This window comes from Danio aesculapii, chromosome 15, assembly GCF_903798145.1.
Source record: "Danio aesculapii chromosome 15, fDanAes4.1, whole genome shotgun sequence".
Lineage (NCBI taxonomy): Eukaryota > Metazoa > Chordata > Actinopteri > Cypriniformes > Danionidae > Danio > Danio aesculapii.
Genome location: NC_079449.1, coordinates 19,373,318 through 19,390,873, shown reverse-complemented (window position 1 = coordinate 19,390,873; position 17,556 = coordinate 19,373,318). Strand labels below are relative to the sequence as shown.

Here is a 17,556-nt window from a genome sequence, read left to right as displayed (position 1 = left end):
TAAGGCTCAAGCTTGACAGGCTGAAGTCATCTGTTCCAGTCTTCTATCTGCCCAAAACTGCTGTCCATGGTTGGTCTGAGTAAATGGATAATTCCTTTTTGTTGTCGTCAGGAAAAGTGTGGGATAAAACACTGGGTGTATTTCTTATAAACAAATCATGGCTGACTGAGTGTCTAGGCTGAAGAGAACCACATCAGCGAGGCCTTTATTATGACTAAACGCAATACGTGACTCAGAAAGGCACGTCAGACCTGGCTTAACTTTGGAGGTTTGAAAACAATTTAGGGAAGTGAACATTAAATCACAAGACTGATCCACGAACGTGCTGTTACAGACGTAAAGTTGATTATCTTTTATTAGGAGTATAATTTTGTACAAACGTAAAACATCTCGCATGATGAACAACCATCATGCATTTTTTTTAAAAATCCATACAAATCTTAAAAGAACATCAAAAGTGCAAAATTTCAGAGCAATATCATGTAAACGTCTGTGAAATGACGACTTAGGAATTATAAAAGGATGTGAACTTGTTAACGTTACATTTCCCTCAAGTGTCAGTCTGAGTGATGTGTAGAGAATATTTTATTTTGTAGTTTGTAACTCAACTGATGAATTAAGAATTTTGATTTAGCATTAAAATGTAAATTCTATATAGTCATTTTGATCTTTGTGATTCTATATAAAAGCTCCAATTTAAACAAGTAAAACACTTTCACTTATTGCTCTGTGTTTGTGGTTCACTGTAAATTAATAATAAATAAATACAAACTATGTGTTGGTGTAAATTTAAAGGGATGTTTTACACCAAAAATGGAAATTTCATCACCATTTACTCAAGTAGTTCCAATCCCTCATTAATTTCTTCTTTACGTTGAACACAAAATAAGGTATTTTGAGGAGTGTTGGAAAATGGTAGCCATCAACATCCATAGTAGGAAACAAAACACTATCGAAGTGAAAGGCTACACATTTCCAACATTCACAAAATGTTCTTTTGTGTTCATCATCATCATCATAATAATAAAAAACAGGTCCAAAACAAGTGAAGGTGAGTAAATAATGGCAAACTTTTCATTTTTGGGTGAACTGAATACTGTTAAATTCATTATTATCTATGGTACCATAACTTCAAAACTGGTGTATATTCGCACACAACTAAAGAAACTTTAAGACTAAGTTCTGTGTTGAACAAAACCAAATCAAACACATCACATCAGAGCTGACAACACACTGCAAATCTCAACTGACTTTAAGAAGAAGAACAGAAATGTGGTAACTAAAGTGCACAAGTCATTGCGATATACTGAAATGTGACGAACAAGTAAAATGGTGGACCTTGTTTGGCAGACAATGTGCAAATACGATGCAATCTTAAACTACAAAAGTCTGATAAGATATTATTAAGGCACAGAGATGAGAAAATAAGTCTTTCCTTGGCACTTCAGGCTCATAAGATCAGTCCTGCGTTGTCACAGGTAAGTATATCATTGGGTTTGGCCTGTCCAATCTGTCTGTGAAACTGTCCCTGCTTGTGTGTCTTCCAGCAATGCACGTTTGGCCCTAGAGTTATACTCTTTATGTTTGGCATCTGCATAAAAACGGTCCTTGATAATGGTGTGACAGCAGTATTGGACAAATTCAGCTCTTGTAAAGAGACGAGTCCGCTAAAAACATCGGGGCTCAGCGTCTTGAGTTGGCTATTGTTGGACAAGTCTAAAGCCTGCAGGTTCTTTAGACTCCTGAAAGCACCTGGATGAATCAAGGTCAGTTCGGACAGGCTGCTGAGAGACAGGTGAACCAATTCTGTCAGCAAATCAAAGGCTCCTGTGTCAATGCTAGAGATGAGATTTCCATCCAGGTTAAGATACTGAAGTGGAATCCCATCAAGCTTCGGCACCGTCTTCAATTGGTTTCCTGCAAGCATGAGACTCTTGATGTACAACGGATGGCCTGGTGTTCTCCTATAAATGGAGGTAAGAAGATTTCGTGACAAGTCCACCATTATTGGTAAATCCTGTGTCCTGGTGGTGAAGAGATCAAGGTTGAACTCTTTGAATTGGTTTTCACTCAGGTCCAGCTCGACCAGAGGGAGTCCAGTGAAGCAGCCGTCGCTGAGACCTTCGAGAGCGTTGCTGCTCAAGTCTAACGTCTCAAGGTAACGCAGTTTGGAGAATGCTTTGGGACTGATTTGTGCAATGAGATTGCTGCTTAGGTCCAAACTGACTAAGGTGGTGTAACCCGGTCCAGAAAGCATTGTGTCGCTGATGGAGGTGATAGAGTTGAGGGAGAGGTCCAGATGGGACGTGTCCAAAGGAATTGGCACTGGGGTATTTCCAGGGCCGATTCTGCTGCAGTCCACTTTGGTGAGGCTGAAGCTGTCGAAGAGGCCGAAGGTCTCCACTTCACACCGACACTGCGGATGACAGTTCTTCACAGCACCGATGGCAGCCAGGCCAAGCAAAGAGAAGAAGAGACACAGCAGTGACGCCATGGTGAGCTATATTAAAAAACAAACAAACATAAACGGGATTAATAAATGTAATCATCTCAAAGCAGAATTAACCAATCACATAACAAGAGAAATTAATTAGAGTATTAAACAATCAGTTTTTATCAAAACCAATATAAAAATATCCTATAGTCTTAATTCCTTTTTATGCATAAGCTATCATAGTTGAAGTATACAGGCATTTTAATACTTATAATACATGTTATTAGCTCTCCTAGCCTACAGGGGTCCATCAGTGTGAAATCTTTTTGTGTGAAAAAAACATCTTTGTATTCTTTCTTGCTAGAGTTGTACTCTTCACACTGTGGATAACCTTATTACTCCTAAAAACTAAATGTGCAAGTGTCTCCCATCTGGAAGTGCATGTACAATATGTGCATACTATTCTGATAAAGCTATTTGTGCCACATACACTATTATGTACATATACAAATTTAGTCATTTTAGTTGTATTGTAAATGCTAGATAAAATAATTAATAATGGAATAATTAAATAATAATTAAATCAAATAATTAAAATAATAAGTTTAACGTGCATTAAATGACAGTGGAGTACTAAAAATTGTTTCCCTTGGTAAATTCACTTGTCACATTTTTGAAAATGCCTAAAAACACCATTATGCATGCCAGGCCAATAGTTAGTGATGTTTTTTTGTAAAGGAATCCTAAACACCTACACACATAAACAGACTGGACACATAATACACTCAATGTAAGCAATTTCACATCACATTTTTGAAGTTTACACAGAAATGATAGAATTGGGGTGTTTGGGGGGAAGGGGGGTTGGGGGTCCCCCTCATAGTAAGAAATAGCTTTCTTCAATATTAGCTTTCTTAAATATTAATAATTAAAAATGTATAATATAAATATACATTTGACCACTTGCCCCATAACGGTTCATACTACTGTGATGCATTCAATCGCGCCAATCAATAGTAGGAAAAATACCATTCAATGGTCTGAAACTGGCAGTTATAGAGCACCGATTGACATCTTAAGTATTCACAAAACAAGTTTCTTGTAAAAAAAAAAAGGTGTTTATATCTGCATGTAGCCTTAAAAAAAAAGAAAAAAATATATATATCGATAGATAGTTAGATTTTTTTAAGATTTCAGGAAGCAAAGTTGGATAGGGGGGAAGGGGGGTAAGGAAATGTCCTTGAGCTGGGATTCGAACTCGGGATGCCCTGACCTGCTACTGCACCATATGTCGGCGCACTAACCACTAGGCTATTGCCCTGACATTTGTATAGTTTGACCTACCTCTTAAATAGTCACTAAATATCTCTCATAACACAGAAAACGTATATACATTTTATTAATAAATTGGATGTAATTTAAATACATTCATAAATTTAATTCACTGAAATATGTATTAAAAAACTACTACCGAAAAAGTTGGTAGTATAATGTATAATTCTTACTCTGATGTTATGTAAATGGATTGTCAAAAGTGGGACAAAAGTTTCCTGTTTTAACTGTTGATTAAGAGTCTTGCATAGTATAGATAACATCAAAATTGAACAATAAGCCTACTTCAGGGTTCTTTGAGAGGTTTGAGGTGATTAGTGTATGTTCATTACATACAGTAATTCAGTAAACCAATCATCATCAATCATTTACAGCAGCATGTACATGCTTGTCACTCTGGGTTTGTGTTTATTCATCAATATACTAAAAGCATAAAACTATACACACTTCTATTCTAGAGCAACTTAACGAGGTTTTCCACACCTTCTCAAAGGATTTGACCTAATTCTTATGATCAAAGAGCCTATTTAATTGGGCTTTCTCATCTACATAACCAACTTATAATTACAAGGGTGCAAAACTTAAGCACATAATAAATTAGTTAATGAATAGATGACAACGGACAATGAAACTCAAAAGATGTTGGCTGTAATGCATACAAACCAGTATTAGCAATGATTAAGTCCAAGTAATTATTTTTTCATTACATAATATTCTGACATTTCTCTAGATAAAGTGGTATGCCTCCTTTCTTTTCAATCAATAAATATATGAAAAACAGCCAATCGATAAAAACATACTAACATAAATATACAGTCAATCACCCTTTATTAAGTATTTTGAAGTAAGTCCTTGTAAAATTGTGAAATAATAATAAAAATAACTAAAAGCTTTTAAGCATTTTACTAAGCTTATTAAGAAAATATTTTGTGGAGCAATGATACTGTACATACAAATGCATTTGATTAATAGAATGAAAACAAACTGCATTTATTTACAATAGAAATATCTAACAACATTATAAACATATTTACGGTCACTTATTTTTATTATTTTGATAAATTTGAATATTTCCTAAAAAAAACTCAACCCTCAAACCTAATTAGTATGGAATATATTGCTAATTATACTGGATAGCTTAAATTGCACACACAAATAAAATTGATTATCTAATTAATTACCAAAAAAAAGTCTATACATGTGAAAATAAAATTACACCATCAATTCATATTTACAGTTTGCATAAAGTAAATCTTGCTTACGCGTTTTCATCAAGTACAGCTTCACAAAGCAGGTAGAAGATCTACGTGTCACGCAGGTAGAAGCATCCTCTTCAACTGCAGCTGAAATCTATAAACGCTCCACCATACTCTACTGATGACTTTTCGTCACTGGACCGCCCCTAACATGTGCTCTTTGTTTAACTAAGTGACCTGAACTTAAACCTCTTTCAACACATGGCTCCAGATCTGAGTACAAATAAAACTGCTGAATCTGGGCATGGGTTAACTTGATTATAAAACAGGTCAAAAGAGAATGCAAAAATGACTGAACATGAATCAGTTTGTTTGATTGCGTGTAATAATAATATGATAGTGATAAACAGAGATAGCGTGCCAACTGAATGATTACTTCTTACATAAATGATTGCGTAATAGGTACAATGAAAATAATTAAGTTACAGAATAACTAGTGATGCCTTTGTTAGGGTGTAACAGTGCTGTTTTAAATTAATCAAGTAAACATTCTGATGAAATGCTTGGCTACCCTATTCACTCTAAAAAATGACATTTGTTTGTTCAAATGACTTATATAAAAAGAGCTGAAACAATACAAACCTTGAGTTTTTTTGGGGATAACTTAATTGTTTTATTATCAGTCTACTTAATATTGTAAAGACTAATAAGTTAACTCATTCATCTTGTCCCATTGTGTGGATTTTGTGGATCCCAGCATTTTTTACAGTGTTCTATTGGATTTTTTTAACTCTCTAAAGTAATAAAATCATGTGAATCAAGAGTATTTTAAAAATACTGATTCTGATGCTTCAACCTTTATATAACTTTGCTATTGCATAAAGCACATTTTCCCTTCAAGTATGATAAAGTGAAGATCTCACCCTAATTAAGGACATTGAATATATCCCTTAAACATGTCTCCTATAAATATTTAGTGTAATGACTGAAGCAGTCAGGTTAGATAAAACATAATAAATCATTCCAAAAGATGGAAGAATTCAACATGAAGAAAAAGATTGGAGTGCATATTTGATGTAAAAAAAAAAGTTCAAATGCACACCTATAATCCATTACTTCTTCTCTCCTAAAAGAAAATAGGCCTATAAACTACTGTTTATTGCAACAAGTATGTTATTAAATATATTAAAGTAAAAAAAAATTTTACGTTCTTTTTCTCCATAATATTTACAGCAAGTTCTAGTGAACTTGCAATAAACTTTCCGTTCTTATATGTAAAAAGGCCTAAATACAAGTTTATTAGCAAGGCTGTTCAAATATTTTGCTCATCTCCAACTATTGATAGCAGAATGATCGCAGCTTTGGACAGCTGCTGTGTTGGGAGCGCAGAGATCGCCCACGCCCACACACCTCATTTATTGTTTCACGTGTTGTAACGCTGCTGATGAGCACATATGCCACTTGCTTTTCGTGCAGTAAACTTGTAAACAAACACTTCTGATCGGTTCATGGGATCGGCCAGATTGACGATAGGGCTGTGCATTTAGTCAAAATCGAATCACAATCGCAATTTGAAACGCAGCCTCTTGCAATTAGCAAATCGCAACAATATGCTGCCCTGAGCAAATGCATGACTGCTGTCTGTGTGTGACAAGTCTTACAAGCTAATTGATTGAGCACACTTTCGTTCTGGCCAATCAGAGTTGCGCGACCGAATACATTTACCTGTTTAACTGAATATGGATGCTTTTGGGGGGAGGGGGAGGGGGGGTTAAAATGTATTTGTGTATTTTGAAGAAATTTGAAGAGCTTTTTCTGCAAAAAAAAAAAAAAAGAATTGCGTGACCGAACTATGTGGGACGCCCACAATAAAATAAAAACAAACAAACAGAAAAGTGCTGATGAGTGGGATGATGCCGTCAGCCACTTCAGAAGCATTAATAGATTAATTCAAGGGCGTAGGTTTGCCATTGGTGGGGACTGGAAACGAGTGAATACAATCCCCCCTCCAAGAATGAATATTGTTTTTTATATATATTAGATATTTTATATATTTTTATTAATTATTTAATTGCTATTAAAATATATTATTAATTAATTCTCTCTATATACAATTTATTAAATTAAATTAAATAGTCAGGCGTGTAGTCAAGGTGGTTTGAAAGACCAAAAGTTGTATTATTATTATTATTATTATGTTTAAATTTATCTTATTATTCAAATGGCCAAATTCTCACTGAGGATGGTTGTCAAACAGAAACAAAATGTCAGTCTGCTACAACAAGAACAAGCTCTGAGGGAGTAGTAGGGTAGTGTCATTTTCTAATCATAGACTTGGGAAACACTCTTTACCTGATTTAAGCATATCCCCCACCGTTTTTTTGTTATTGTTTTTGTTAAGTTTTTTTTGGGAACGGGATGATAGGAGGGAGAATAGGGTGTAAAATGTTCGCTGTGTCTTCATGATGATTATTCTGTAACTGTGTAATCTGTTGTGATATGCAAACTGAGAAAAAGTAATAAATATATTGTACAAAAAAAAAAAAAGAAGTAAAAACTGCTTTTATTTCAGCCAGAGGAAAGGAAATAAGACTTTTCTCAGACAAAAAAGTATTATAGGACAAACTGGGAATATTCTCTTGCTTTATTAAACATTCTTGGGAAAATATTTAAAGAAGAATAAAAACTTCACAGGAGGGCCAATATTTCTGCCGGTATGATATCCGTAAATTAAAATATCACTGTTAATATATACTATAAATTAATATATATAATATAAATTAATATATACAAATGCGCCAAAAATGGCAAGAAGTGATTGGCACAGTGATTGAGGCAAGGAATGTTCCAGCTTGTAGATGCATGTTTTAGAAGAGCATATGTCGACATCTGCCTGTGCGACAGGGGTTATGAACTTCTTCAGGTGTTGCACATTGTAGAGTCGCTCCTTTAAATACCTGAAGTCTAAGTGGAATGTATTTTAAGAGAAATCACTGTCAGTGTTTAACAGCTACATATTTAAACCATTCATCTTTCTTCCAAATGTGGGAAATTACTTTTACACCATCCATTTTAGTGGCTCTGTGAGACTCCCCATTGAGTCTGCATGAAAGTGGTCCAACGTACAGTTAACACAGCCACAGTACAGGAGAACTACAGTTGGTTCTTAACCAATTTAATTAGCAGACGGCAGACAGCCTAATCCAATAAAGCTGAAAGAATGCAGTACTCTAAGGGGGGTCCGATTTAATGGGAGATTAACGTCTCAAACTGTTTAGTAATACGACTTTTGTATACCAGGTAGCTTTTGTGGTGCAAACTTCACAATATTGTGCAACTTTTCAATTGCATGTTACAGACGTGCATTAAAGTGCTGTTTTTATGCGTGTCGACTACAGTACAGTTGATATAATATCAGGTGACACTCATATCCTAGAAAGCTCATGTATAGCCTTATCACATTGTTATGCAACAAAGCTCTCCTTCAACAAACAGGGGTTTAAAATATACATAGACTGGGAAAGGTTGCAGGCCATGTGTAATCTTCTTGTATCACTGTTGATGGGTTAAAACAGTACCCAATTAACAGGTAAAGAGATTATTCAGTTTGACTGGCATTTTTTATTCAGGTCTACTTACAAATGGCACCATTTGCTGGGTCTCTAAAGAAAAGAGGGCTTAACAATGCTAATGTCTCTTCCTCTAACAGGAAACAACATAATTACTCAACTGTTTATAGCTTGAGAGAGAGAGTCAGAAACATACAGTAGAGGAATTTAAGCGCAGTTGTTAGAAATAGGACTGTGAGGATTATCTCAGAGATGAGTTTTTATCTAATTCTAGTTTTTTTTAGATAATATTTGTGCAAAAAAGACAGATGTAAACACATAAACAAATGCAAATCAATGATTTAAAAAAAAAAAAAAAAAAATATATATATATATATATATATATATATATATATATATATATATATATATATATATATATATATATATATATATATATATATATATATATATATATTAGATTTGTTAATGGCACTGGATGAGGAAACGGAGAAATAAAAAATGTCAAAGTAGACCAAGAAAGTCTAAGATCTTCCTTATATTATTATATAATAGTATTTTTTTTAATTATGGTTTGGGGGGATTTAGTGTTAAACTGGAAATTATTTTAACTATTAAAATATATTTAAACCATTATAGAAAATTGTATCTTGTTTGCAAGCAAAAGATAGTACAAAAGTATTACTCTAGTGATGTCATTATTGCTTTTAATACTATTACCATTAATAATAAAATATTAATAATAATGATTAATATTATAGTGAATTCTGAAGGATCATGTGACTGAAGACTGAAGTAATGAAGCTGAAAATTGGTCATTAAAATCCCTGGAATAAATTATTACATTTAATTATAAACTGCTTTTGAACAGTTATCTTAGTTCAATGACATTTCACAATTTTACAGTTTGTACTGTATTTTTTAAATAAATGCAGATTTGGTGATCAGAATAAGCTTATTTGCTTACTGGTAATATATATATATATATATATATATATATATATATATATATATATATATATATATATATATATATATATTTATTTATTTATTTATATATATGAAGAGTTCAGTTTTCCATCGAAAATTAACATTACTCTTGGACCCCTTTGTTTATGTTGAGTTATTTCACTATAAGACCATGAAAATGACTTATTCTTTGCCATAATATAATAATAAAAGCGATATTAATAATTTAGCCAGATTAAAATGCTAATTTAAAAAAAAAAAAAAAAAAAATATATATATATATATATATATATATATATATATATATATATATATATATATATATATATATATATATATATATATTACCAATTAGTTGTCAAATTGAATTGCTTGACATTTAATTGTCTGCACAAAATGTATGACAATTACACAGCAAAAAGTCCAAAACAACTTGGAACCATTTCGTAATCTTAAATATTACATCATCAATAATACTATAGAACAAAATTAGGTAGCTAAATATAAAAACTACAATAATAAATTAATTATATTTTTATACTGAACATTGTTTTGATTGTGGCTAATTTCTACAAAACAAACAAACAAATGGTCCTTAAATCATTATAACAGATTAACGTTAGTTTTGGTTCAAAGTACTGTAACGGCCAAACTTGCCAGCATTTCGGTTATCACAGGTACTGCATAGGTAAACAGCTCACTGAGTTTTGAGACACAGCCAAAATCTACCCACCAAAAAAAAAAAAAAAAACAATCGCAAAGAAACTTTGTAAAGGCTTGACAGTGTTGAGCAAACGCGAACGTGTCATGCCATAAACCCCCAAATAACGTTATATAAAGTAAACTTCTCTTGTGCATCTTTACTCCTCATTACGCGACCTACTTGAGATGAAGGAATGAACATACATCATTTTGATTTTGTCAAAATAAAGCAGACATAAAGAAGAACCATCCGTAAAGGAAGTTTGTGAGACACACGAGAAAACTTTTGCTTTTTAGTAAAACTTACCATGTGCCGCGACTTGTCTGCCGGAGAGCTCTTACTTTTCCAGGCCAGCATCGGAAAAGCCTTCAGCTTTGGTGACTGTCATATCCAGGGCGTTTTGTCGCTGGGCGAACGAGCTCGTTTGCGGTAATGTTAGGGTTGTGATTTTGTCGATGTATCAGCTACAGTCTCGCCGCAGAAGATGAAGCGATAAACGCCACCGCAAGCAGACTCGTCTAGAGTTTCACTCAACGATGTTGGTTAATCCGCGCCCACCAGCGTCTAGACCCAGAGCTGCAGCAGCGGCCTCTAGCGGACAAAGCACACCACTGCAACAATCAAACTTTTCCAAAGCGTTTCTGAATGGTTTTATTTATTTATTTATTTATTTATTTATTTATTTATTTATTTATTTATTTATTTATTTTAATTAAACACACGACTGTTATATTTTATATTGTCCACTGCACTTTAGGCAAAGCTAATTATGATGATGTATTTAAAATATTACTTAAAATATCAATGAACATTCGAGGAGTAACTTTCCACAAATATTCATTTTTCGACTGTATTCTACATATAAAAATTTTTTTTCTGAGGTACTTCTGAGAATAAGTTTTATTTTTAAGTATGATTTAATCAATGAATTGTTTATTTTATTCTGTCAATTATCCTGAAGTCAAAGCAAATTATTGTCACTCTTGAAAATGAAAACTGCCAACAACAGAATAAAACTAATCACTGTTCATCTTGTAAATTCCCATCCGTTTGTTTTAAACAGCCTTCAAATTACAAAAAAATGACAATGTGTATATTTAATGTATTTTATTATTATTTGAACCTCAAAATAAACATATTGATCTACTTTAATCTTTATAGTCTACATATTTAGGGCTCTTCAAACTTTTAGACATGACTGATCCCCATCCGGGCGGTATGTCTGTGATTGAGAGTGTATGGGTGTTTCCAGTGATGGGTTGCAGCTGAAAGGACATCTGCTGCGTAAAACATATGCTGGATAAGTTGGTGGTTCATTCCGCTGTGGTGATGCTTTGATTAGGACTAAGCCGAAAAGAAAATGAATGAATGATCCCCATCCTTGTTGATTAATAAAACGTCTAATATATTGGAATATATTTATTATGTATATTTTTGTACTATTTATTTGTTTGTTTTAATACATTTTTTAAAAATCTTTTTCAATACAACTTTGGATTATATATTTTAACTTTATTTAAGCACATTTAGCATTAATTATTTTATTTTAATTATAATTATTTTATTATATTTTTTTACATTTACGCGCTTATTTTCTTTTAATGTTTCCTTATTTTAAACATATTTTTATTTTATTAATTCAATTATTTAATAATATATATTTTGGATTTTTCTCTTGTGGGCCCCAAATTGAAACCCCCAGTTCTAATTCATTTTAAATGAGAATCCATGAAAAGAGTGCATAGATTTTTCATCCACTAGAGGGCAGTAAAATAACACAGAAACAATTGTCCTCAATTCAATAAATAGAGAAAAACAATCATTTTTTCATTCATTTATTTTCTTTTCGGCTTAGTCCCTTTATTCATCAGGGGTCATCACAGTGGAATGAATCGGCAACTTATCCAGCACATGTTTTACGCAGATGCCCCTACAGCTGCAACCCATCACTTGTAAATACCCATACACTCTTATTCACACAGACAATTTAGCTTACCCAATTCACTTATAGGACTTGTGGGGGAAACCAGAGCACCCAGAGAAAACCCACGCAAACAGGGGGACAACATGCAAACACACAGAAATGCCAACTGATCCAGCCGAGGCTTGAACCTGCGACCTTTTTGCTGTGAGGCGACAGCGCTACCCACTACGCCACCAAACCATCTCCACTCATAAATCATAAATCATAATCCACATAATACAAGCCCGTAGCCAGCCTATTAAAAGGGGTGGTTCTTTTTCTCAAAGAGTGGACCTTTGCAGTTATTCAAGGTTCAAATACTGCATTTTAGTGACATTTTAAGCATTAATTTGTGCCGGATGGTTATCATGACCACACTTTTTGATGCAACAAAAATATTTCCTACATTTTTGTCAAAGTGCTTATCATACTATTATTATTTTTTTAACAAAAATGTGTTTATTTACAAATGTGCATTAAACTAAGTTATTGCAGTTTTATATATAATGAGATTAGAATTTTTTGAAATATGAAAAAATACTTATTTTTAAACGTTAATTTATTATCATCCATCATAAAAAAACAACAAACAAATTGGCAATCTGTTAAAACTTAAAATGAAAAAATAATGAATTAAAATAAACTAAATTAACTAAAATAAAAACTGTAGCCTATAGGCAAGTAACAAACTGGCCAGCTCATTTCCTCAGTCAGAATTTGTCCATATAAATAATAAAAGCCTTCTTTTATTGGTTATTTTATTGGTTATTCTTCTTAGAGCCTTCTTTTGTTGGCTATTTTCATAATTTATGATGGCATACTGTCAAAAATTGGACAAATAAACCAAATTATTCAGGGTCCAAATTCTGGACTTTGTCAGAAGGGGGGGTGGGTCTTTCGAACCACCCAAACCCCACCTGGCTACAGGTCTGTAATAGAACATATGTAAACTGCAATTTCAACAATGCTTAATAATGTCTAATCAGCCCATCAATCCTGTAAACGTTTCACAGACCATGCACTTTAATTGGTTTCCTTTATAGATTTATTTATTTATTATTATTATTATTAATGGCCACAGACTGCTGTAATATCATCTGTATTTCCTCAGGCCATGGCTGCTGAGTTTGCATCCTCTGTTTCTGGTTGTAGGGCAGGTGTAGGTGTCAAGGTGTAACACGTAAGAAGCTCAGGGGCTTATTGGAAATGGGTCAGCACATCTCTCTACCTCTCCTCTCTCACTCTCACTCCCACCACAAAATCTGGATAGTGACCCGAAGGCAAACACACACACACACAGGCCTTCACCCAATGCGTTAAGCTCAATCAGAAATCCCCAAAGTCACTCCATCAGTCAGAAAGTCAAGTTCAAGTTTTAACAGCCACATGGTATAAAACACAGTCCCTAATGGACTCCATGGGACATTTTCAGATTTTTGGGACCTAAAATATCTGACTTTAATGCAGCTTTTCTCAAAATTAGAAGCAATATTTACAGCATTTTTTGTTTTGCTGTGAAAATACTATTTTTTTGTTTGATCTTAAGAACCATCTAAATTCTGAGGAAACACTAAGATACACAAATGACTCTAAATGATAAAAAAAAATAAATCTATTCTTACGCAGCGGAATGAACCGCCAACTATTCTGGTATATGTTTTACGCAGGGGATGCCCTTCCAGCTGCAACCCAATACTGGGAAGCACACATACAATCGCGCATTCACACACGCACTCATACACATATCGCTCAATTTAGTTAATTCAATTCACCTTATAGCGCATGTCTTTGGATTGTGGTGGAAACTGGAGCCCCCAGAGAAAATCCACGCGATCACGGGGAGAACATGCAAACTTGAAAATACATTATAAAGTACTGTATTAAACTGTTCAATCAATTATCATTATAGGGCATTGCATAGCATACTTACAGGGCATACTGCTTGCATTGTTTTGCCCACCGCAAAAAAATGACAGAGAATTTATCATAAATATAAGCACACGCAGTTGAGATCAGAATTATTAGCCCCCTTTTGATTTTTTCTTCTTTTTTCTAAATATTTCCCAAATGATGTTTAACCGAGCAAGAAAATTTTCACAGTATGTCTGATAATATTTTTTCTTCTGGAGAAAGTCTTATTTGTTTTATTTCAGCTAGAATAAAAGCTGTTTTTAATTTTTTTAAAAAACATTTTAAGGTAAAAATTATTATCCCCTTTAAGCTTTATATATATTTTTCGATAGTCTACAGAACAAACCATTGTTATACAATAACTTGCCTAATTACCCTTGCCTGCCTAGTTTACCTAATTAACCTAGTTAAGCCTTTAAATGTCACTTTAAGCTCTATTGAAGTGTCTTGAAAAACATCTAGTAAAATATTATTTACTGTCATCATGGCAAAGATAAAATAAATCAGTTGTTAGAAATGAGTCATTAAAACTATTATGGTTAGAAATGTGTTGAAAAAAATCTTCTCTCCGTTAAACAGAAATTGGGGGAAAAAATAAACAAGGGGGCTAATAATTCTGAGTTCAACTGTATGTCACCTTACTAAATACCGATTTCTGCAAGATTTAGAGCAATACATTGTATACTTTTTAGTCTGCTACACTATTATAAAAATATCTATGGAAATATAAATAGCTAACAAATATATAATAGCTCCCTCCACCCCCCCACAAATTATGCCATTAAGTTAAGCCATTTTTAAATGTACTTTCTCCCTATATATCATAAACAACCGAAAGCTTAGCAATTGATTCAGCGCACATAGACTATTCACATGGTCTTTGGCTGAATGCAGTTTGCTATAACCTCACAAGACACATCTGTGTAAAATCGCTTAGAATTTTTCGGCATTTGCTCAATTTTGTGTTGAATTTTGCGACGGGACAACTGCATGAGCACCAGTCCGTCTCTGTTTGTTTTATATCTCTATAAGGGTAAACATTGTGCTGCTGGTGTAAATGAGGTTTATCTGACGCAGGCAGATGTAGATGAACTCTAGGGATCGTCCAAGGGAGCGCCCTTCGTTAACTTTAATTATACCCTGTACACCTTGTGCAAATTCAATTGATGTGGGCCGATCACAGCTACACCAACACAAATGCCTAATTACACTGCCTAAACGCTTATGCACCACCGTGTCTCCATGGAGAGATGGAAACAGGTGGATCCACTCTAAATGTGAACCCAAAAAAATGAGAACATGAAAATATAAATAATTTTTAAAATGTATGTTTTTTTTTTACTGAATCAAAAGTACATTTTAATTCATCTATTTCTTGGTCACCTTTTGAAAAATGAACCAAGCCAGTTTTATAATATGGATGTTTGAATCTTTTTGATTGAAGCAAATCCATAAAACTGTTCTGCTGTGACAAAAAAAAATTCAAATGAATTAATATAATATAATATAATATAATATAATATAATATAATATAATATAATATAATATAATATAATATAATATAATAAATCACGGTGGCCTCCGGGTGCTCTGGTTTCCCCCACAGTCCAAAGACACGTGGTAGGTGAATTGGATAAGCTAAATTGTCTGTAGTTTATGTGTGTGAATGAGTGTATGGGTGTTTCCCAGTGATGGGTTGCAGCTGGAAGGGCATCTGCTGTGTAAAACATGTGCTGGATAAGTTGGCGGTTCATTCCGCTGTGGCGACCCCAGATTAATAAGGGACTAAGCCGAAAATAAAATAAATGAATGAATAATATAATATAATATAATATAATATAATATAATATAATATAATATAATATAATATAATATAATATAATATAATATAATATAATATAATGGAGAGGAATTACTTAGACCTTGAACAAAACTATACAAAAGCATACAAATGTAAATTCATGTTTATATTCATAAATAGCCCACACTAAATTGTATATGTCAAATTTATTCTTTTATGATAAAAATTCATGTTTCGTGAAGAAATTATATACATTTTCTATTGTAAATATATAAAACAAAATTTTTGATTACTAATATGAACAGTTATTTTGAAAAGCGTAATTATTTAGCTTATATATATATATATATTTATTAATCCTCAATTTACAAAAAATAACACTTTCATTTCCTTCGGCTTAGTCCCTTTCGTGGGTCGCCTCAGCAGAATGAACCGCCAACTTATCCAGCATATGTTTTATGCAGCAGATGCCGTTCCATCTGCAACTCAGTACTGGGAAACAAACGGACACTTTGTCTGAAAATTAATTCCAATATTAGTTTAAAAATCTAACCCATACACTTCATAGTTATGCTATTAATAGATAATATGAATTCCTAAAAAACATGTTAAAATATAGTTGAATTTGTTTGATATTTATGAGTAATTTGCATTTATTTAAACTATGAAACCAATATCAACCATAAAATTATTATAAGTCCTTTACACTTTTATGTTCATATTAAACATAAAACCTATGAATATAAATGTAAAAATCGGATTCATTTAACTATGAAAATCAAGGTGTATATAAGATTTATAGTTTAATGTATTTCATAAGGTGACACTGTGGCTCAGTGGTTAGCACTGCCGCCTCACAACAAGAAGGTCGCTGGTTCGAGTTCCGACTGTGTCAGTTGGCATTTCTGTGTGGAGTTTGCATGAAAATGAATGAATAATATAATATAATGAAGATGAATTACTTAGACCCTGAACAAAACCATATCAATGTTTATATTCATATATAGCCCACAGTATATTGTATGAGTCAAAATTATTCTTTTATGCCAAAAAGCGATCATGTTTCATGAAGAAGTTAGATAAATTTCCACTGTAAATATATTAAAACAAAATTTTTGATTAGTAATATGAACAGTTATTTTGAAAAGCTTAATTATTCAGCTTATTTATGATAATGTGACACTTATATGACACTTGTCTGTAAATAAATTCTAATATGTTTAAAAATCTAACCCTATATAGACCATTTCAATGTGGTCATGTCATTGGCCCGTGAACATTTCCTGCTTGTTGCCAAACTATTTCAAAACTGTAACAAGAGGTGATTTAATCATATCTAAATGTTAAAACGGCTTCCATAGCATTATCTATCAATATGTGGACCTTTTTGGATTCATGGGAGCTATGGAAATAAAAAAAATTAATACAGGAAATACATTGTTATTGTTTTCATCCCTCAAAATGGTCTATAGAAATTTCATAGTTTTGCTATTAACAAATAATGTTCATTTCTTAAAAAAACATGTTAAATTACAGTTGAATTGGTTTGATATTTATGAGTAATTTGCATTTTTTTAAAGTATGAAACCAACATCAACCCTAAGATTATAATAAGTCCTTTAAACTGTTCCTATTAAACATAAAACAAATGAATAAAAATGTAAAAATCTGTTTCATT

At 32.8% G+C, this 17,556-nt stretch overlaps 1 protein-coding gene across 2 annotated transcripts; it reads right to left on the bottom strand.

Annotated features, from left to right (window-relative positions):
• Window positions 1–337: 337 nt before the first annotated feature.
• tsku (tsukushi small leucine rich proteoglycan homolog (Xenopus laevis)) lies at window positions 338–10,744 on the bottom strand. Of its 2 annotated transcripts, none has more exons than XM_056473597.1 (2): window positions 10,510–10,744; window positions 338–2,500 (listed from the first exon to the last, which is right to left on the bottom strand). In XM_056473597.1, the coding sequence occupies exons 1-2, from the start codon at window positions 10,558–10,560 to the stop codon at window positions 1,451–1,453; spliced, it is 1,101 nt and encodes a 366-aa protein (XP_056329572.1). In that variant the 5' UTR covers window positions 10,561–10,744; the 3' UTR covers window positions 338–1,450. The 2 variants fall into 2 exon arrangements, with proteins under 2 accessions (XP_056329572.1, XP_056329573.1); XM_056473598.1 differs by lacking the exon at window positions 10,510–10,744 and adding an exon at window positions 5,029–5,123.
• Window positions 10,745–17,556: the final 6,812 nt, after the last annotated feature.

Bases quoted from the DNA above. Each gene is read 5' to 3' on its own strand.
- tsku (XM_056473597.1), bottom strand. From the start codon at position 10,560: ATGCTGGCCTGGAAAAGTAAGAGCTCTCCGGCAGACAAGTCGCGGCAC. The intron at 2,501-10,509 runs GTAAGTTTTACT...TTTTTAATATAG, and splicing joins CAGACAAGTCGCGGCACATG to CTCACCATGGCGTCACTGCT.